This window comes from Crocuta crocuta, unplaced genomic scaffold (genome assembly GCF_008692635.1).
Source record: "Crocuta crocuta isolate KB4526 unplaced genomic scaffold, BGI_CrCroc_1.0 scaffold6, whole genome shotgun sequence".
Taxonomy (NCBI): domain Eukaryota; kingdom Metazoa; phylum Chordata; class Mammalia; order Carnivora; family Hyaenidae; genus Crocuta; species Crocuta crocuta.
Window position 1 is genome coordinate 8,290,340 of NW_027531917.1, and position 23,571 is coordinate 8,313,910.

Genomic DNA, 23,571 nt, shown 5'->3' on the forward strand with positions numbered 1-23,571 from the left:
AGGATTGATTCCTTCTGGGAGCTGTGAGGGAGAATCTGATTCATGCCTCTCTCCTAGCTTCTGGTAGCTGCAGACATTTCTTAGTTTATAGATGGCATTTTCCCTATGTCTTCACATCATTTTTCCTATGCACATGAGTGTTTCTATTCCAAATTTCTCCTTTTGATAAAGACATCAGTCATATTGGATTAGAGTTCACCTTTATGACCTTGTCTTAACTTGATCATCTGCAAAACTGCTTTTTCCAGATAAGGTCATATTTGTAAGTAGTGGGGGATTAAGTCATTACCATCTTTATAGGGGACACCATTCAATCCATGACAGTCTGTAAGCATTATATCATAACAACTATGTCTTCCCTTTCTACCTTTATTCCAAACCTATGTATTTCAGCTTTAGGGGAAAAAAGCACAACATTTTATGATGTCTACTACAAGAAAATGTATACATTTTTTAAAGTAAGCCCTATGCCCAATATGGAGCTCAAACTCACAACCCTGAGATCAAGAGTCACATGCTCTACTGACTGAGCCAGCAAGGGGATCCCAAAACATACCACATCTTTTAACCACATTTTGGAAGATAGTGTTGTGTCCAAAAATGCAGGAACAGAACCTTCAATAATTGGCCATTCCATCATCCTATAAGGCTAGCTCCTTTCAGGTATTAGGGTACACAGTAGGACCCATGAAAACCATAATCAGCATCCTGCTGACTTATTTCCTTAACTGTGGCCTTAATTCTTTGGTTAGAGGTAAAGATGTGTGGTTAGCATAAAGCATTAAATAAGTCTACCAGCAGTGGTGCCGATAGAAGAAAATAAGTCTAAATACAGAATAAGTATCTCTGTGTCCAAGAACAATGTGTTGTTTCTGCATGGTAAAAGAGGCCTAATTAATCAACCATCCACCAGGTACCTGATTGGATTTTGCAATATGTCCAGTCTGTAACAGCAGAAGGAATGGAAATTCTGCTGGCAAATGTGGTGTATTTTAGCAGTGAGAGCCTAGTAGATATTAGTGAGGAAAAGTCTGTATAGTAAACAAATATTTTAAAATATTAATATTTTAGTAAATATTAAAAAATTAAAAAGAACAAAAGAAAAATAAAGGAAGATCTGGCTACACTGGACACACATTCAAAGCTGCCTTCTTAAGATAGAATATACTTTCTCCAGTTAACCACAATTCCAAGCATCCCCTGTCATCTTTCATCAAATTCTCTTCCCTGGTTTATGGTAGCTATCTGAAACTTGTAGATTTCTGAGTTTGTGACCCTTCTACTAGATTGCCCTGGAGAGGAACACAACTGATAATCCTTAAGTGGATCATTCTATCCCCTCCTATTATTAAGAACTTCTCTGGTGTAATGCTGTCTTGTGAGTATTCAGGTAGAAAACAGATATTCTCAGCTCTGGGCAATTCTTTCCACACTTCCTTGTCTCTAGACCTGATATCTAGCTCTTTTTAGGTCTCTGAACAACTAAACAGACCATTTACCATCATTCAGGAAGGAGAATAGATTCTGATCTCATTCCAAGCAAAGTGGATAATGAGAAATACTGCTTATATGTCTGTCCATCGCGAGGTTTTTGTTTCTCCAAAAATTCCATTTCTCCTCAGGATTCTGTTTCAGCCTCAGGGAGACTATAGTTTGTTTATTTGTTCATTGTAGGCTGTAGCTTCATATCAGATCTACCTCTGGCTCATATTGGTACGTTACAAAGAAGTATCTGTAAACTAGAGATTTTGTCTTAAGTAGGTTGATTTGGATCTTTAATAGGTTGGTTATGGGCTTTTCCTCATGATGCTGTAAAGGAAGCTCCCAGGAGGACTTCTTCAAGTCAAGAGAATGAGCAACCCACACAGACCACATAGTTTTTGCCTTTAGTCCCATCCTATTCATACTGTTTGAACATGTCACAGTTGTACTGCTGTCACAACTAAGATTTTGGCTAGATGGAACTGGTAGCATCCAGTTCACAATGTGCTGTTTAAACCACATGGTCACTAGGTATCCTGTGGTCAGATTTGCATACTTCACTGAGGTCCAAAAGGATGCCAGAAACAGTTTGTCGAGGGCAGACTAATTACTTACAGAAGGAAATGTGACTTGCTATCTAATCATAAAGCGCTCTACTGAAGTTCTTCCTTTGGGACTTGCTATGGTACTCTACAGAACTAAAGTACTCTGCCGTCCTATGTACAGTTTGACACAATTGGATCTGATGGGTCACTGGCTAGTCTGACTGACAGACTGCTTGAATTGAACTTTGAACTAGGTAGACAGCATTTTCTTATTCTTGTTCCTATCTACATCTGGCACCTTTTGGACTCATATGGTAAATAGATCAGAGTAGAATGCCTACAAATGGAATATGCCTCAAAAATAAGAAGTCCACAAATATGTATTCTTCCACCTTCATGTTGAACTCCTAGGTGTATAAAAGCTTGTCTCTCACTTGGGCAGGAATTTTTTTTTTTAATTAAAACAATTTTTTTTCTTAAATAGTTTACTGTCAAGTTGGTTTCCATATAACACCCAGTGCTCATCCCAACAAGTGCCCTCCTCCGTGCCCATCATCCCCTTCCCCTCTCCCCCACCCCCATCAGCCCTCAGTTTGTTCTCAGCATTCAAGAGTCTCTCATGGTTTGCCTCCCTCCCTCTCCCCTACTATTTTTCCCCTTCTTCTCCGCCATGGTCCTCCATTAAATTCCTCCTAATCCACCTATACATGCAAACATATGGTACCTGTCCTTCTCTGCCTGACTTATTTCACTCAGCATAACACCCTCAAGTTCCATCCATGTTGCTACAAATGTCCAGATTTTATTCTTTCTCATTGCCATGTAGTATTCCATTGTATAGATAAACCACATCTTCTTGATCCATTCATCAGTTGATGGACACTGAGGCTCTTTCCATGTTTTGGCTACTGTTGAGAGTGCTGCTGTGGAACATTGGGGTACATGTAGGCAGGAATATTTTAACGTCACCAAATTGTTGCGGAAGTTCAATGCTCTCAGGCCTGGGGAATGAACCACAGTTTGGAGTTTGAGTTTTATTGGATGTATAGTTAGGTAGTTTTAGGACACAATTCCCTTAATCAACCGACCCCTGTAAGCCTCAGTTCTAACCAGCAAACCTTAGGTTTTAGGTGTTTTGCTTCCCTAAAGGTCAATATCTAATAATCACTGAAGGTTTTTGGAATCTTTTCCCTTAGTACAATTACCCACTGCAGTTAACTTGCTTCAGAGAAAACAAGGAGAAAAGCTCACAGTATACAGGATGCTTCTTCAAGGGCATCTCTCCTCTCCCTTTAAGGGGTTCTGGATCTATCAACTGATTCAAGATTGGTGATTCAGGAGACATGGTGATTTCTTTGTATTGTGACTGAAGGACAGCCTCTTTTGCTAACTCAGGGAGTTTGGGGATTAAAAAAAATAACCCAATGAAGAACTTTGTGGGTTGTTTTCGCATCTCATTCGAGGGGGATCTTCACATGTTAATTCTTTCTCCAACATTCAGTCACTACACTCACCTTGACTTTGATTCATATGACTCTGAGTGGCCACCTAAGCTCAGCCACCCAGCGCCCAGGTTCCTCCCATCCCACCTGAGATCTGGGAGCCCACTTCCATTACAGTCTCTCCCACCAGCATTTCTGATCCTGCGAGAACAGCCAGTAAAATGCTTTTCAGAAGGCCCAGTGGTTTTCTTAATAGTTATTTCTGTATTAATCTTGGAAGCACATTCTTTTATTTCATACTGGGGAGTGGGATGGATAAGTGAGAAAGTGAATAGGTAGGAACCATGTGAAAGATTCAAGCCAGAATGTCTGTCTCCTAGTCTTTGTGAATTCTTTCTTTAATATTATACCAAGGAATGTCTGGCTTTTCAGTTATTTTAGGATGTGCCAGGGTTTTGTCTAGGATGGCATTAGCCAACCAAGCCAACTGTTAGAACTGAATCTGATAGCCCTAGCCAGCACATGAGATGGAATCAGCAATATTAATACATTCAGCCTAATGCAAAATTATACATGCCTTTTTGTATTAGTTTTCTATTGTTGTGTAACAAATTACCACAAACTTAGCATCTTGAAACAGCACAATTTATCATCTCTTAGTCCAGGCACAAGTCCAGGGACCTGCTCAGGGTGTCACAAAGCTAAAATCAAGGGGTCTACCAGGGCTAAGATCTCATTTGAGGCATCCTCTTTCAAGGATACTGATCTCTCCAATGAGAGGAAGAAAGGAGAGCAGTGGAGGAGGTGGACTTGTGCAAAGAAGTGACAAAACTCACTTCTGCTTATATTTCTAATAGTTCCAACCCAAGGAAGCACATGGAACATTTGGTCAGCATTGTTTCTGTTACAAATATTTTTCCTCTAAGGTTAAGATTACTATTTCTTCCTCTAAGAGAAGCACAAACACTTATTGCTTATTTAAACTTTGGTAATATACTTACAAAGTGTGAGGTTGTATTAACTGCTTGTTCAATAGGGAGGGCATAATTAACTGTGCCCAACAGATCTAAGCTGGGGACATAGTATGATGACAGTGAGTGGGTGGTTAATATAGCAGGGTGAAAAAAATAGGGTAACAGTTGATACTGAAATTACTCCTCTCATGAGAACTGTTACTATTTTACTTGAAGAGTGGCTTTAGGTTTAGAAAGTAAAGTCCTGAAAACATGATGTGTAGCTTTGCTCTTCAAGAATAGTTCATGAACCAGTAGTGGGAGCATTACCTGTGAGCTTATTGGAAATGAAGCGTCTCTGGCCCCACCCCAGACGTACCATTTCAGAATATGCGTTTTAAGAAGACCCCAGGTAACTCCTATGCACGTTTAAAATTTGAATCATGCTTGGTCTACAACGAGATAGCAGAAAAGGTCGATAAATGGTTCTGCATAAGAGTGAACAGAAATTTACAGTGGCGGCAGGAGGGGAATAGCTGTAGGAAGCAACCAGGAGACAGAAAGGGAGAGGATGTCAGAGAAGGGAGAAAAGAAGCTGAGCCATATGGCAAGAGAATGCAGCTTGTGGAAGCGTCTCCGGGAAGAACTGATTATATGTGAGAAGGACAGAGAACCTTTAGGAAATGGCTTTTTAAAACTTTTTAAAAGACTCAACTTTAAATTGCAAAAATTGCTTTAATGTAAACCATAGCCCTTCATGCCTTCCCCCTGCCACCCACCTCCAGTGTTTCTTCAGAAGAGGTTATTTCCACATCTAAGTTGGTTAAGAACAAAGAGAAGAGGAACACCAGATAGCTCAGTTGGTTGAGCATCCGACTTCAGCTCAGGTCATGATCTCACAGTTTGTGAGTTCGAGCCCCACATCAGACTCTGCAGAGCCTGGATCCTCCTTCAGATTCCGTGTCTTCCTCTCTCTCTCTGCCCCTCCCCCACTCATGCTCTGTCTCCCTGTCTCTCAAAAAATGAATAAACATTGAAAAGTTTTTTTTAAAAAAAGAATGAAGAGTTCCATAAGATGCAACGGAGTTGAAGAGTTTAGTGAAAGCTAACACACTGAGTGAATAGTGACCCATAAGAACCTCAGCTACAAAAGAATGTGGAAGACTTTAAAAAAATTTTTTTAATGTTTTTTATTTATTTCAGAGAGAGAAAGAGAGAGAGAATCCGAAGCAGGCTCCAGACTCTGAGCTAGCTGTCAGCACAGAGCCCAACACAGGGCTCGAACCCATGAACTGTGAGATCATGACCTGAACCGAAGTCGGATGCTTAACCAACTGAGCCACCCAGGCGCCCCAAGAATGTGGAAGTCTTAAGAGACGTTTTATCATGCATGGGATTGGGTTTTTGGTCACCAGTCAGTGAATCAAAAAGGGCAAGATGGAGGCACCTGGGTGGCTCAGTTGGTTAAGTGTCCAACCCTTAGTTTCAGCTCAGGTCAAGATCTTACAGTTAGTGAGTTCAAGCCCTGCATCAGGCTCCGCTCTGTCAGTGGGGAGCCTGCTTGCAATTCTCCATCTCTCCCTCTCTGGCCCTCCCCTGTTTGTTCTCACTCTCTCTTTCTCTGTCAAAATAGATAAATAGACTTAAAAAAAAAAAAAGGCAAAATAGTATGTGACGTTAGCAAACCTCAAGTTATCTTTAAATTGTTAAGCTTTGATTGAGGGTAACATTTTGTTAATACTAAAAGAGAAAAATTCACCTTGGTGATGCAAAAACAGATAGTAGTCTTGACTCTTTTTTCTATCGTGTGAAGCAAATCTTTTTTACCTAAATATTCCTATTTTACTTTATATGTTTTTGGGAAATATATATAAGTAAATAATTATAATAATTTGGGGGATGGGCAAGAATTCAGTAATTTTAGACAAGAAAATACTGCACACAAAAAATTGGAAGAAAATGGATGACATCTTAATAGTGAGTGTCTTTAGAAAGTAGAGTCATGATGCTTTTTTTTTTCTTTTCAACTTTTTATTTAAATTCTAGTTATTAGTTAACGTAAAGTGCAGCTTTGGTTTCAGGAGTAGAATTCAGTGATTCATCACTTACATACAATACCCAGTGGGAGTTATGATTCTTTTTATTCCTTGTTTACCTTTTTGTTTTCAATAACTATAATAAATTGTGTTATTACTCTAGTGTAAGAAACTTCATACAAGAGTTTTGTTTCTATTAATCGTTGTAAACATAGAAATTGAATCCTCCAGGCTTGAGAGAAAGTGAAATAAGGATAATTTATCTAAATAGGTTCTGAGTGTTCTACAGTGAGTAAAGTAATAGAAATGTATTCTGGGCCATTAGTGGAATTCTTCTCAGCCCTCTTGTTCATTTTTTTTTTTGAATAGACTTTTAAAAAGACATATTGAAGGAAAACAGTGTTTAAGTCTTCATAAAAATGATTAAAGTATAGCTTCCTGTATTTGTGTTTCCATCTTTCAAAATGCTACATTGGGCATTTTCCCATTGAGTTCACAGCTGTTCTGTGATGTACCTTCCCATCTTCAGGAAAGTGTTACCTTTACTCTCCTTCTACGAAAGTTATTACCCCCTCTTTCTTTTCCAGCTCTCATTTGAACTTGAGGAAGTAGTTTATTCTAGCTGTCTCTATATCCTTTCTTCCTTCTGGTGTACCTGCCACTGCAATTGGTGATGGAGAATGTTTATAGTGATCCTATTGTTAAACCAACTACATTTTAACTCTCATCCCAAATAATGGTAATTATTATTATTAACTTCTTTGCAACATTTGACACTGTTGAAATTATCTTTCTGAAATCAACCTCCTTTTATGTCTATAAACATTATCTTCTTCAAATTTTCTTTCTCTCTTGGGGTACTTGGGGATATTAGTTGAGCATCTGCTCTTGATCTGAGCTCAGGTTTTGATCTCAGGGTTGTGAGTTCAAGCTCTGCATTGGGGACTATGCTGCTTGTGAGGCCTACTTAAAAAAATTCTTTTTTCTTTTCCTTTATATGTGTTACTAATTCTGTTTCTGCTGTTTTGTTGATCTCTGTTTTCCCTTAAATATTAATGTTTCCTTGGGGTCCACTTTGACCTTCTGACCTCATTGAACATTTGTTTCCAGTTTAAACTACTAGGTATATTCTACCAAATCCCTTACATTTTTAAACCATTCAAGTAATCCATGATTAATATAATCTAATTTGGGAATGCATATATGCAGTAAAATAAATAAATAAATAAAATGCCTCTGTAGCTCATTAGCCAGAGACCAAAATAATGTTTTGCTTTATATTCTTCTAAGCAACTTTGTCTGCATATACACATTCTTAGAAATTAAAATACATAAATACAAGAATGGAATTGTGCTCTAATCCTATTTTTTCTTTTTTTATTAAAAATTTTTAATGTTTATTTTTTATTAGAGAGAGAGAAAGACAGAGCGTGAGTGGGAGAGGGGCAGACAGAGAGGGAAACACAGACTCTGAAGCAGGCTCCAGGCTCTGAGCTGTCAGCACAGAGCCCCATGTGGGGCTCAAACCCATGGACCACAAGATCATGACCTGAGCCGAAGTCGGCCACTTAACAGACTGAGCGACCCAGGCACCCTTTTTAAATTTATTTTTTATTTTTCTTCATTTTTTCTAATATTATTTTTAACTTGATGTTTCACCTAAAAATATGATGATGCGCCAGAACCCATAAGATACCTAGGAATAAACCTAACCAAAGAGGAGAAAAATGTATACACTGAAAATTATAGAAAACTTATGAAAGAAATAGAAGAGGACACAAAAAAAATGGAAAAACATCCATGCCCATGGATTGGAAGAACAAATATTGTTACAGTGTCAATATTACCTAAAGCAATCTACATATTCAATGTGATCCCTATCAAAATAACACCAACATTCTTCACAGAGTTAGAACAATTAATCCTCAAATTTGTATGGAGCCAGAAAAGATCCTGAATAGCCAGAGCAATCCTGAAGAAGAAAACAAAAACTAGAAGCATCACAATTATGGACTTTAAGCTGTATTACAAAGCTGTAATCATTAAGACACTATAGTACCAGCACAAAAACAGACACATAGATCAATGGAACAGGATAGAGAACCCAGAAATGGACCCACAAACATATGACCAACTAATCTTTGACAAAGCAGGAGAGAGCATCTAATGGAAAAAAGACAGTCTCTTCAGCACATGGTGTTGGGAAAACTGGACAGCAACATGCAAAAGAATGAACCTGGACCACTTTCTGACACCATACACAATAATAAACTCAAAACGGATGAAGGATTCAAACATAAGACAGAAAGCCATCAAAATCCTAGAGGAGAAAACAGGCAAAAACCTCTTTGACCTGGGCCACAGCAACTTCTTACTCAACACGTCTCCAGAGGCATTGGAAACAAACAAAAGCAAAAATGAACTATTGGGACCGCATCAAGATAAAAAGCTTCTGCATAGTGAAGGAAACAGTCAGCAAAACTAAAAGGCAACTGACGGAATAGGAGAAGATATTTGCAAATAGCATGTCAGATAAACGGTTAGTATACAAAATCTATAAAGAATTTATCAAACTCAACACCCAAAAAACAAATAATCCAGTGAAGAAATGGGCTAAAGACATGAAGAGACACTTCCAAAGAAGACATCCCGATGGCTAACAGACACATGAAAAGATGCTCAGCATCACTCATCATCAGGGAAGTACAGATCAAAACCATAATGAGATACAACCTCACACCAGTCAAATGGCTAAAATGAACATTTCTGGCAACGACAGATGTTGGTGAGGATGTGGAGAAAGAGGAACCCTTTTGCACTGCTGATGGGAATGCAAACTGGTGAAACCACTCTGGAAAACAGTATGGAGTTTCCTCAGAAAATTAAAAATAGAACCATCCTATGACTCAGCAATTGCTTTACTAGGTATTTATCCAAAGGATACAGGTATGCTGTTTTGAAGGGACACATGCACCCCAATGTTTATAGCAGCACTATCAACAATAGCCAAAGTATGAAAAGAGTCCAAATGTCCATCGACTGATGAATAGATAAAGAAGAAGTGGTATATATTATATCATACATACAGTGGAATATTAGTCGGCAATCAAAAAGAATGAAATCTTGCCATTTGTATGGAACTAGAGTATATTATGTTCAGCAAAATTAGTCAGTGAGAGAAAGACATATATCATAGGACTTAAGTCATATGAGGAATTTAAGATACAAAATAGTTGAACATAAGGGAAGCAAAAATAATATAAAAACAGGGAGTGGGACAAACCATAAGAGACTCTTAAATACAGAGAACAAACTGAGGATTGCTGGAGGGATTTGGCATAGGGAGATGGGCTAAATGGGCAAAGGGCATTAAGGAGGACACTTGTTAAGATGAGCACTGGGTGTTATTATATAAGTGAGGAATCACTAAATTATATTCTTGAAATCATTGTTATCCTATATGTTAACTAAGTTGGATATAAATTTTAAAAAATTAATTAAAAAATAAGATATGATGGTGGTTTTCATGTCAATAAATTCTGTCACACTTTAAAATAGATTTATAATTTTCTTTCATATATGTTCATCATAATATATTTAACCAAAACATATCTTTGGAGATTTACATCATTTCCAGTGTTTTGCTTATATCAATAATATTGTGGTGAACATATTCATAAGTATTTCTTTACTTTTATCCATATTTATTTCCTCAGATTAATTTCATAGAAATAGAATGGTTAGCTGAATGTCTAAAAGCTTCAGGTATATATTGTTAGATTTCTCCCTGGAAATTTGTTTTTAAAAATAGATTTTAAGAATTCCTAATTCCTCTCATCTTTACCAACATTAGACAAGAACTTCTTTTTAAATCTTTGTCAGTGCAATAGGAATAAAAATGGGGGTGACATTCTTGGGGTGAGAGAGAAAAGTAGTCCATCCTGTTTTTCAGTTTATCCATTAACTTTTTAATTTCAAAATCGTATTTTAATTTTCTCCTTCTCCCTTTTCATAGCAGCCTACTTTTGTTTTATGGATGCCAGATCCTTTCAATTTATTTTAGGATATTTAGTATATATTTTTAAGTTATCTTCTGTGTCTCTAAGACCGTCTTTATATGAACATTAGTATTTCTCATCAGCTCCAAAATATTTTCTACCTGTGCTTACATGATAATTTCCTTTCTCCATAGCTTCTGTTTTCTTTCTAGAACTCTTTCAGAGTTGACCCTTTATGACTTTGACTCTCATGTTTTTTGTATCTTTGAAATTTTGCTCTATATTCTAGGAGATATCTTTAACTTTTTCTTTCAACCCTTCTATATTGGCAATCGTATTGTAAATTTCTTGACACGTTTTTCTTTTCTTTGATTTTACTTTCATCCTTTTATGGATGCATTTTCTTAAGTCACTATGAGGATATTCATTAGACTTTGAAGAGTCTTTTAAAGTTCTCTTCTCTGACTTACCTGTTTTTTTATGTAAGTTTTCTTTTTCATGTTATTGGTAGCTATTATTTTTTTTTTCCTCTATATTTCTGAGGATTCTTGGTTGTCTCTTCATATTTAACCAGCGGTACTGGGTAGGCTTTAGGTAATTTGTGTGGGTTTCTTCTATTGTTGTGTGTATGGATCTGGCATCCTGCTAGTCTTTTTTTTTTTTTTTTAAGGGAGAATTAACAAGTAGCTTTTCATACTCTCATTGCGTGATTCATTTATACAGTTAATGTTTATTGAGCCCACTCTGAGTGTACAGCTTCGTGTATATTGAGATGCACTGGAAAACCAGTGCTGTGTCATTGCTCGACTTTCAAATTGATCTTCTGCTTCTAGTTGCCTTTCTCCCATTCCCACTAATGCTATATTATTACAGTCTTTCTGAGACTTGATTTCCCAAAGGCAAAAGAGTTCTTCTGCTATTATCTCTCCTGGATCAAGGCTTTCTCTCCCTTATTTATTAACAGGTTTTCCTCAGGTTTCCAGCTTCTGGAGATTTTGGTTAAAGTTCTTATCTGCCAAGTCCCTTCCCATTGTCTCAACTCTTGTGGCTTATTCATTTTTAAAATTCTCCTGTAGTTGTTTTAATGCAGTCTCGGGGAGAGAACAGATAAAAGCTCTCTAACATCACTAACCACTTTCCATGTCTTTAAGGAGCATCGAGAAATAGTCACCAACCTCCTTGCCTTATATATTAGACTTCCTGGACTACTCTTGACAAAAATATCATAGACTACATGGTTTAAACAAGAGAAGTTTATTTTCTCACATTTCTGGAGGCTGGAAAATCCAAGATGAAAGTTTTGGCCACTTCAATTTCTAATGAGGACTCTAATGAGGACTTCCTGGCTTGCAGACCTTGCTTTCTCATGGTATTTTCAAAGCCCTTTCTGCAGGGCTCATATGCTTGCAGGGAAAGAGAGAGAGAGAAAAAGAGGGAGAGAAAGAGAAAAAGAAAGAGAAAGAGAGAGCACGCACTAATGTTTCCTCTTACAAAGACACTAATCTTGTGATATCAGGGCCCCACCCTCATGGCCTGTTTAATCTTAATTATTTCCATAGAGGCCCCTTTTCCAAATACAGCCACACTAGGAATTTCCACTTGAACATATGAATTCAGGGGGTGGGGGATGGGAGGTGGACATAAACATTGAGACCATAATGTCAAACACTGAGTCCATAAGGCCTTGTCAAGTGGAACACGATTGCTTAATTTATTATTTTTGTTACTATAGAAAGAGAGAGGTAGGTTTTTTAACTTTGTGACTAATTTTTTTAAGTGAGCCTGAGTGTCTGTATGTTAAATGTACCTTTCCTTATTACTTGTTTTATTGTCCTTCTTGCTTCCACTCCTTATCCCAATCACTTTCTCCCTTTTCTTTAATAAAATATTTTCTTCCATTGTTATTTAGACTGTATCTTATAGCCTTTTAGAAAGCCAACAAGGGGCTAGCAAAAATTTAGAAAATTGATATAGTTACCAATATTCGAAATAAACTCATTTCCACATCATTACTTATATGTCCTAGGAGTCAAAGTAGAAGCATCTAGAGTCTTTCTAAGCCTTGGTTCATATCTGGGAGACATTGCAGGAAGTAAGATAGTGCAAAATTAGGCCAACTCTTTCATTGCTGCCTTTAAAAATGTCCAGGAACAGTTTGCCTGTTGCTTTTCCAAACATAAACACAGAGACAGGCCAGTGAACTAATAATATTAATTGATGCTATCCTAACAAATAGGTCAAATAGAACAAAACCACAACTTTTCCTGCACTGTAACCTCTTGGTACATGACGTCAAAATCAGATGGTGTTTTGGTGTCCTAGTGTGTAGGAGATAAAAAAGACAAGGAAAGCTGACTGTGTGAACTGTCTTGTGAACGTCATAAAAGCGATCTCCTGCTGTAGCCTCGGAAGGATACCCTGCAATGGGGCAGTCAGGAGAAGAAAAGAGAGGGCTGTAGAAAATTCCTCTGCATACCTTGCCAAAATCTGAACTCTGAGTCCCTTCGAACGAAGTACTGTAATTTATCACTCACCAAGAGCAATCAAGTCAAATGAAAGAAATGATTAATGTAGCATTTTGTTTTCTGGGCAATAAGCTGCCTGTGCTGTCTTTTGGGTAGAAGTATTTGTTGTTTTGGAATGAATAACAGAAATGTACCACTTTCTCTGTCTATGGCTACAATCAAAGGTTTTAACCTTGGGGAAACAATAGCAGAGTGTTTGGTTTATTCTCCACCCCCCACCCCCAGACTTGGGACTGTAAATTAAAATTATAATTAATTCTTAGAGTAAGGAAGGGTCCATGTCACTCCTGTTGTGGCTAAACAGTTCAGGCATTGTTTCCCTGCTCATCCAGAATGGGGGTCGATAGTGGCATTTTTTTTAATGCCACCAATGGCTTTTCAATTTCTATATGAAAGCCAACCTTCATCTCTTCTAATCCGAATGTTTCCAGGACTCACCTTTATATGTACAACACATAACTCACAGATTATTTCCTGTTTTTTCTTTCCCAGATTTAAACTCTTATCCAGATCTATTCCTTATAATTCTTGACTCTTTTAAAGGATTTCTTACAAGATTGTTAATTGATTAGTCATCTTGAAGAATGGATAGTTCACCTTTAGAGAATACTTTTTCTAACCTTTAACTTAAAAATATGAGAAGAATCAGTAGCGCAGCAGCATAATCCTTAATATAAACAAAAGTGAGGACTTTAGAAAAAAGCAAGTGTAATAGCTCTCTTCCAAAAAAGTGACTTAAGAAAGATTGAAGTGTAGCATGCATACAGACTTAGCATATCTTCCTGAAAGCTAGCCCAAGCTTCTCTGAAAATTGATAAGAATTATACAGGCTGACAAATGCCTAATTAAAAATCTGTCTTTTGATGGGGTGCCTGGGTGGCTCAGTCAGTTGAGCATCCGACTCTTGATCTCAGCTCAGGTCTTGATCTCACGGTCATGAGTTGGAGCCTTATATTGGGGCTTTGTGCTGGGCATGAAGCCTGCCTTAAAAAAAAAAAATCTATCTTATGGTTGTTCATAATTTTTGCAACATTCATATTTTAAAATACCCCTCCTCAATTAGAATTATTCTGTGGTAGAAATCTTTATGGAAAAAACGGAAACATTTTACATTTGATTACTATGTGATTATTTTAAATAAAATTGGTAATATCTGGACTTATGTTTTCCCACCATTATTAACTAACATTTTTTCTAATTACATGCAGTTCTATATTTCTCCGGCTTTGATTAATGAAAACATGCCATTTCAACAGTTGACACATATGAGACACAGTTATATTTCAAGATATTGTCTAGTTCTTCTGTTTGTACATTGAAAGCAATTTTTCCCTGCTTCATCTCACAGTGAAGCAGAAACAAGGTTTCAAACAGTCTGCCAACCCAAATACTAGCCAGGGATTCTCAGACACATTTTTTAGGGTAGTTTTTCATTCTTGGGATACCAGATAAGTAGAGCCTGGGGAAAGGAGAGGCAGAAAGCAGAACTGAAAAAGAGAGGAGCTTTTGGAGGGAGGGATGTGAGAACCATCTTTGCAAAGGACAAGAGAACAGAATGGAGAATATTTGGAAGACGGGCTGTCCTAAAGCATGAACCTCCTTCATCTCCTTCATCAGAAACCTCACTCACATCTGACTGATTTGTTTTGGGCAACTTGCAGATCTGTGGTCCTATCCCCCTGAACAGACAGCAGCAAGTCTGAACACTGATGTGGAAAAAGAGCCTAAGGAAAGTACCTCCTCGTGACCATGTTGGAAATTCATTGAACACTGGGAACTTCTCCTGTGAGCAGAGGCAATATTAATACCACTGTTCTTATTCCAGGTGCTTTGATGAAGTACCAGTAACAATTAATTACTTTTTTAGAGATAAGACAATCAAATTTTGTGCTCAAAACACAAAGATTTGCCCCCATAGAAAATATTGAAGGGAACATATGAAAGCTGTTAAGACAACATCAAGAAAGAATTCCAGTTAATGTTTGAACAATGGTTATGTTATTGACATAGTTGTTCAACCTGCTATGGACACTCTTTTGAAGAAGGGAGGACTCAGATAAGTTAAAAATGTAAATAGTTCCATCATTCTTCTATCTTGAAAGACTCTTAACTGTACATAATAACCTGATATTTTGAATCTGAATGTAACACTTTTCAAGCAGCAAGGTTGGGTTTTAACAAAGGCTTTATGAAAAACTTCTTGATCCAAAGAAGTGAAACAAATGATTAGCCACAGTGTAGTCATGTAAAAGGAGAACACATTTTGGAGGCAGGCTTGGCTCTGTGCTCAGCTGTGTGAACTTGGTAAGATGAACTCAGCTTCCCTGAGTTTAGGGACAATGGGACAATGACCCTCTGGTTAGAACAGTTGTGATTAGTATTAAAGGAGATAATGTAAAAACAGCATATGTATGCTTTTATGCCATGACTATTCTGATAAATAATGGAACTTTTTAGACATTCCTGGGTGGGTCCTTTTACCTGGAGAGACTGAGGCAGCTGGTAAATGCACATATTTTTCTCAGCCTATAGTCTGTAGTTCTTAAGGTGGACCTGTGATGTGATGTTTATGTTCTTTTGAGAAGGAATAGCAGACTCCTTTGAAAGCACACTTGTTAAATGGATGGGTTTATTTTCTAAAGAACAGTAAATGTCTTATTGAAGATATCAAATTTATCCATGTCACAGTCACATAATTTCTTTTCTTTAAATCAATACACTATGGTATTTGAGGGGCAGAATATACAGAAGAAAGAGCACTGTATTAGGAGGGTGGGCATATTTAAATCCCTGTCCCATTAGACCACATCCTAACTCTATGACCTTGGACCAGATCATGAAGCCTTTCTCAGCTTAAGTTTCTTTAAGTAACTCAAGGAAAGTGGGGATGATAATTCTGTACTCTAGTTTATTTCATTATTTATGTGAGGATCAAAATGAAATCATATACACATTGCAAATTATTAAGTACCATACCAATTTAAAGAATTATTGGTTTGAACCTAGGTGAAATAAAACATAAGCATTCAAATGTAGACAAAATTATTTTTTTATTGTTAGCTTCATTATCCTTTAGGATGGAAGTGTTAACTATTTTCTGTTTTAGTATTCCTCTAATCAGTAAAGAAAATGAACCCTCTGCCTATTTCTTGAGAAGCAGCAAATCGTAATGGATAGTCACAGGTCTGTATATTTGGATCTAAGTCCTAATTTTGCTTTTATGACTTAGGGCAACTATCTTGCATACTCTTTATGTACGTTTCATCATCTCTGAAATAATGGAGGCTATTTTGTTTCCTTCTACTTTAACACACTTATGTGAGCATTCCTTTAAATGTCTACCCTAGTTCTCTCTGGACACTTGAAAACTTTCCCTTTCACAAATGTGAATATAGTCTGTGTTATCAAACCTGTTCTGTGTCCTATAACAGATTCCCTTCTAGAGAAAGAGATATTCTTAGATATCAGGATCTAAAGTCCAAAATCTAATATTCCATAAGGAGGAAATGCCAAAGAGTGATGATTATGGTTAGTTTCTTAAGTACATTTGACCTTGATTTTTGGTTATGTAATTACTATTTATCTTTCAAAGAAAGTTGCTATTGTTTTCCCCAGAAAAACTACAATTATATTTTGAAGTGCAGAAGGGCCAAGTTTTTGCTATATTTGTTATAAAGGAGCATCATTAAGACTATTTCAAATAAATGAGACAGTTGGCCATGTCAGACTCTTTCATTGTGGATAGTGCTACCATTTATCAGTCAGTAATACACTTGGGAAGTAATATGCTCACAGAAAAGCATCTGTTAGACACACACAGCCTTGATTAATCTTGATCTTAATGGACAATGATAAAGATGGTAAAACATAGAGTTCAAAATATAACCCAAACACTTTATTTAGTTAGTTAATCATCACATTTAAACTTCCCTTTTGGTAAGTAGAAGAAATAGTAACATTACTTCTTTGCCTCTTGAAAGATTTTTGATTAATTAGTCCTTTTGCTTTTCTTTTTCTTATTCTTGTCATCTATTGTATGTGCCTTATATACCAGGTAATAAGATAAAAAAGAGAAAAACAAAATTATCTGTTTATAGTACTTGCTTATCTTAATGAAAGAACCATTTGTGGTTAAAATCAGGATTAAACAATTATTTGTAGATTTTATTTTTGGCTAAAAAATTTTTTATTATAAAATAATGTTCTATTTACACACTAAAACAATGACACTATACTTACTATTCTTTTTTTCAAATGTAATTGCAATCAGTAATTTGAGTTTCTTCTAAAACTCTTTTATATGGATTTGTCCACATGACACGTATCTACAAGTATGGCTGATATACATCAGATTATGCTATAGGTGTGGCATTCTACAATTTTCATTTTTAAATATTTTAATGTTTATTTATTTTTGAGAGAGAGAGAAATTGGGAGGGGCAGAGAGAGGGAGACACGGAATCTGAAGCAGGCTCCAGGCTCTGAGCTGTCAGCACAGAGCCTGACACAGGGCTCAAACTCACAAATCGGGAGGTCATGACCTGAGCTGAAGTTGGACACTTAACCAATTGATTCATCCAGGCGCCCCAGACGATTTTCATTGTTTAAAAATTTTGTAATGTTTATTTGTTTTTAAGAGAGAGAGACAGAGAGACAGAGACAGAGCATGAACAGAGGAGGGGCAGAGAGAGAGGGAGACACAGAATCCAAAGCAGGCTCTAGGCTCCAAGCTGTCAGCACAAAGCCCAACATGGGGCTTAAACTCAAGAACGGTGAGATCATGACCTGAGCCGAAGTTAGACGCTTAACCGACTGAGCCACCCAGGTGTCCCTTCATTTTTAATTTAATAGCTATCTTGAGATTTTCAAGGTAAGATTATCTTCTTTATCAATGATAGCAACATATTATTCCACAGTACAGATGTATCATAGTTTATTTTTCCATTCCCTTCCTGAGAGTTATTTAGGTTGTTTCTGATTTTTGATGTTACATACAGATTTTCAATAAACATTCTGTATATACCTTTTCCAGCCCATGTGCATATCTGTAGGACATCGTTAGAAGCAGATTTGTTGAGTTGAAGAGTGTGTGTTCTTTAAATTTTCAGCTACTACCAGATTACCTTAAAATAATGCTTACCTGTATGTATTCCCACCACTGATGTACATGAATACTTATTCCCCCTTACCCTCACCAATAACCTGATATTATCAGTCTTTTTTAAGTTTGTGCAAATCTAATGGGCAAAATTTGTTTTTTTTAAATTGTTTTTAATGCTTTATTTCTGAGAGAGACAGTGCGAGCAGGGGAGGGTCAGAGAAAGAGGGAGACACAGAATCTGACGCAGGCTCCAGGCTCTGAGCTGGCAGTCAGCACAGAGCCTGATGTGGGGCTCAAACTCACGAACTGTGAGATCATGACCTGAGCCAAAGTCTGATGCTTAACCGACTCAGCCACCCAGGCGCCCCGGGCAAAATTTAGTTTAAAAATTTGTAATAAACATCTTTTCATATGTTTATTGGCCATTTTCCTTTTCCTCTAGTGATGTTTATATGATTTTGATTATAGTGTTTTCTTTATATTTCCTTTATATTATTTTGTTATTAAGCTTGCACCCACATTCTTGTTATTCATTGTCTTACTGCTGTTGCTATTGTTTTAGTTTGCAAAAGTTGTTTATATATTCTGGGTGCAATTTTTTCCATTCTATATCATGAAATATGTTCGTCCAATCTGTCACTTGATGTTGAATTTTGTTTTGTTATTTTTGTTGTTGTTGTTCAGTTGTTTAAAATTTGTTGTATAGTCAATATTAACAAATTTTTTCTCTTTGCCTTCTGTATTTTGTGCTTTGTATCAGGTCTTCCTTGCTTCAAAGATTTCTATTTTCCTTTGTATGAATAAATCAAATGTTTTATCCCTTCAGGTTTCTTTCAAAGCAAGTTAGACTGTACTCCTGCGTTTTTCTATCTGTTATAGAGATCATGTGGTTTTCCATTAAAATTGAGAAAGTTTGTTACTCCAGCTTTAAAGATGTGTGGCTGTAACTTTTGATATAGACATTTCAGCATGATGCTTTTCCCAGTATAGTCATAATAAAGTAAACATTAAATATTGTCTGAAATGCTTGACCTTGGGTGTGAACTTGAATGATTTGTGTAGATCATTCTACAAGTGCTACAGCTTGCACACCAAACCTGCTCTTTGAATTGTTAGCCAAAGTGCTATGTATCTGCGTTTTTTTCTTCTCAGTTTACCTATACTGATTTTAAATGTTATGCCATTAACAATGATTTTAATTCTCATTGTTTAATAAAATAATGTCTTAACACTTTAAGTGAAGAAGTGAAAGACTTACCTCAAAATTTATTTTTTCCTTCAGTTTTGTCAAAGCAGCATGCTTCACAAGTCCTGATTAGGAAACGCCGAGCAAATTCTTTGTTTGAAGAAACCAAAAAGGGTAATCTGGAAAGAGAATGCATTGAAGAACTGTGCAATAAGGAAGAAGCCAGGGAGATCTTTGAAAATTACCCTGAAACGGTAAGAATTCATGAAAGCAAATAAGTTAGCATACCTAGACATACAGTGGAAGACTGAACATTTCCAACTTAAATATGTGCTCCCTTGCGTTCCTTTTTAAAGTTAATGATTGTGTATATTGCGTTCCACATGTACCCACTGAAGCTTCTCAGAAGGAAGTATCTTCCAAGGAAAGTGGGCTTTGTTAGGGAGATAATGTTGTCAAAGCAATGTGCTCTGACCAAACTATAATTTACTTTGACTTCAATATTGGCAATGGTTTTGACCTCATGGTTTATAAATACTTTCTCCCAACCAGAATTTGGTAGTATTGGTAGACAGGGAGGAAGGTGTCTCAGGTATGATGTGTATGTGAGTATGTGAGTATGTGTGTGGGGGGATGACTTCATTATCACTATACTTCATTAAATCTCTCCATTGGAATTTCTTACCAGTCTTTAGAAAACAAGGCCCTCTAATCCAAAGCTTGGTACATAATAGGTACTCAGTAAATGCTTACTGAAGAATTACTGACGGTACTGTATTCCCTGAGTATAATCTTTAACATAAAGCCTTGGGAAGTTTCCTGAGCCCATCTAATATGCTCAGTAATTCCTGGGGTTAGAATGTATATATTTAGTGTATACATTTTTCCAAGTTAGTCTAGAATAATTTAATCATAAAGACCACCAAATATCATACAGAAATAGGGGACTCCAGACCTTATCTTTAGTCCCCCAATTTCCCTAGGGTAGAGTGTTTTCTAATATGCCTGTGGAAAACGGGATTATAAACAGTGCCTCTAAAAATTAGGATGAGGATGACCTTGAGAATTCACATCTGATAACTCAGTGTTACCTCAGATATTTTTCCTGAGATGAACTATGTAACCAAAAGGAAATGAGGAAGAAAACATATACAAAGTACCTCTTTCAACTTGGCAGTGGCTCCCAAGACCTTGAGACTAGATGAGAGATAATGAGCAGGAACATTTGTCTATGTTAGAGAACTTGTCCACAACAGTACAGCTTGTGTTCCCCAGAGTTCCTCTTTAATCCTTTTACCTCCACATACTCTAGTAGGTTCAATGAAAAATTTTTCCAAGATATCCAAAGGATCGTTTTTAAATATTCTCCAGGATTAAGTCAACATGTTTCTCTCAGTTTTGCTGCTTTTGGTGGGTAAGCAGTTGACAGGGCAAAAATATTTTATTTCACACAATATGGCAGACAAGTACTCTTAATGTATGGGGTGTGTATATATATAATATTTATAATATAATATTATTTATTATAGAAACTTAATACTATAGTATATATTTATATGCTTTACTGTAATACTCCCTAGACTTCAACAATTATCAACAATCAGCCATTCTTATTTTGACTATTTTCTTCCCCACCCAGTCTAATTTTTGTTTTGTTTTGCTGGGTTACTTAAGGCACGTCTGCATCCCTGAGATACCTTATTATTACATTGCCCATAAATACTTGAGTACATATTTCTAACACCACAGATATGTTCTTGTTGCTTAGCCTCTGAATAGCAAATGGAGAGTAGGTAGAAGACCGTAGTGGAGAGGATGGAAGGTAGTGGAGAAGGGAAACTCATTTATGCGCTTCCTCTCCTCCACTTTCTGGTCACATATACGAACGTGAAAGATGACAGAGAGAACAAAGAAGAAATGGGAGAAATGAAAAGAAAGGCAAAAACATTTGTGACTGTTTCTCATTTTCTATCCTGCCCCGGCCTCTCCCTGTCCACGCTGTAATACCCTAATCCACACTCCCAGTATCCACGCTATTGCTCACCTCCTCACTGTCGCTAACATTTTCCTTTCCCCTCACATCATCTCTCTTTGAACCTGTTCATTGTTGCTTGTCCTCTTGGCTTTTGTTCTGTGGAAAATAGCACTGTTGGAATTATTTGGTGGGAGATCCCATCCTTATAAACTAGTAGGTAAGTGTTGTGTAGATTAACATATGAAAGGAGGCAAGAGCGAAGACTTTGACTCCATACTGGATGAGGTATATTCCTTACTAGAGTATGTTTTTCTGTTGAAACACTAGTTTATTGTGAGGTGTTCTTGTGTTACTAATGTTACACCTTAGATATAGTATGGCTTAAGATGGCTTTGGGGAACCAGCCTAGGAACATTACCTTCAGAAATCATTTTTAACAGTTTCCTCCCTTTGGTAAAGTACATTCCTTAGTCCAAATTACTGATTTACAGACAAATTTTTGGTACCTAACCAATTTGTAAGTAAGGCATTACATGTACATAAGATGCTAAGTGTTCACTTTAATTCACTTCAAATTGTGTCACTGTTATTCAGCATTAAATTTGGTGTGTGTCATCAGCATGACATGAAATGTGTCTACAGGGTATCTTATCATTATGGGAAAATTAAAGGAGTTACAAATAGAGAACATATATTATATTTAACATCCTCAACAGAACTTGTTTTCAGATTAGAAGCTTTTGTGACATGATTTTATTGATCAATATTGATTTAAGCTAAGCATCTTATTGATTTAATGTTACTGGTTATCTACTCTTGTTATATTTTACTATTGCAAAAATGTAACATGGAAATGATAGTTATGTGTAATATATTTGCATCGTTACTGTAAGACACATTATAAAATTGAGTTTTAACTACATAGTGAAATTTAGCCTTGCTAATATATATTTTTCTCTTTCTTTCTAGGATTATTTTTATCCAAAATACTTAGGTAAGTTCAAAGAATCTTAATCATATAATCTTAGAAATGTAAGGGACGTTAGATTTGATTAAGTCCAATTTTCCATCCATATATTCCATCCAATATAATTTATTAAAAAAAATTTTAATGTTTTTATTTATTTCTGACAGAGAGAGAGAGACAGCATGAGCAGGGGAGGGTCAGAGAGAGAGGGAGACACAGAATCCAAAGCAGGCTCCAGGCTCTGAGCTAGCTGTCAGCACAGAGCCCGCTGTGGGGCTTGAACCCACAAACCGTGAGATCGTGACCTGAACTGAAGTCAGACACTCAACCGACTGAGCCACCCAGGCACCTCCCATCCAATATAATTTAATTTGCCTTGCCTTCTCATTTTATATGCAGTTTTACTGTCCTTTTATTTAGAGACATGTAGACAAATTTGAAATGGCCCTTTAATTACCATGTGGCATTTTGACTTTTAGCCTTTTTCGTTCTTATGTCTTTCTCATAAAGATCTATGGGCTATTGGTAAATTATATTTACATATCAGGACATTCTTTATAAGCATGTGAATTTTCATGGATTATTTTTTAAGAATTTTTTAATGTTTATTTATTTTGAGAGAGAGAGAGTGAGCAGGGGAGGGGCAGAGAGAGAACGAGACATGGAATCTGAAGCAGGCTCCAAACTCTGAGCTGTCAACACAGAGCCTGATGCAGGGCTCAAATTCATGGAAACCTAGATCATCACCTGAGTTGAAGTCTGACATTTAACTGACTGAGCCACCTAGCCACCCTGAGCCTGGGTGGCTCAGTCGGTTGGGCGTCCGACTTCGTCTCAGGTCATGATCTTGGGATTCGTGGGTTCGAGCCCCAGTTGGGCTTTGTGCTGACAGCTAGCTCAAGGCCTGGAGCCTGTTTCAGATTCTGTGTCTCCCTCTGTCTCTGACCTCCCCTGCTCACGCTGTCTCTCTCTCTCAGAAATAAATAAAACATTAAAAAAAATTTTAAATTGATACATAACTAACATATAACATTGGATTAATTTCAGGTACATAACATAATATTTAATATGTGTATGTATATTGCAAAATGATCACCCAGTAAGTCTAGTTAACATCCATCAGCATACATAATTTTTTCCTTGTGATGAGAACTTTTATGATCCACTTTCTTAGCAACTTTTATGTATTTATTTATTTATTTTTTATTTATTTATTTTTTTTACAAATAGTTTATTGTCAAATTAGTTTCCACATAACACCCAGTGCTCATCCCCACAAGTGCCCTCCTCCATGCCCATCCCCCCTTCCCCCCACATCCATCAGTCCTCAGTTTTTGTCAGCATTCAAGAGTCTCTCATGG

General features: G+C 36.8%; 1 protein-coding gene across 1 annotated transcript in view; it reads left to right on the top strand.

Moving 5' to 3' along the window:
* Positions 1 to 4,812: 4,812 nt before the first annotated feature.
* Positions 4,813 to 23,571, top strand: part of PROS1 (protein S) — a 65,947-nt gene continuing 47,188 nt past the window's right edge. The window contains exons 1-3 of the mRNA XM_077774922.1: positions 4,813 to 4,960; positions 19,365 to 19,522; positions 22,213 to 22,237. Of these exons, the coding sequence (XP_077631048.1) occupies positions 4,813 to 4,960; positions 19,365 to 19,522; positions 22,213 to 22,237 (331 nt within the window). The remainder of the gene's footprint in view (positions 4,961 to 19,364; positions 19,523 to 22,212; positions 22,238 to 23,571) is intronic.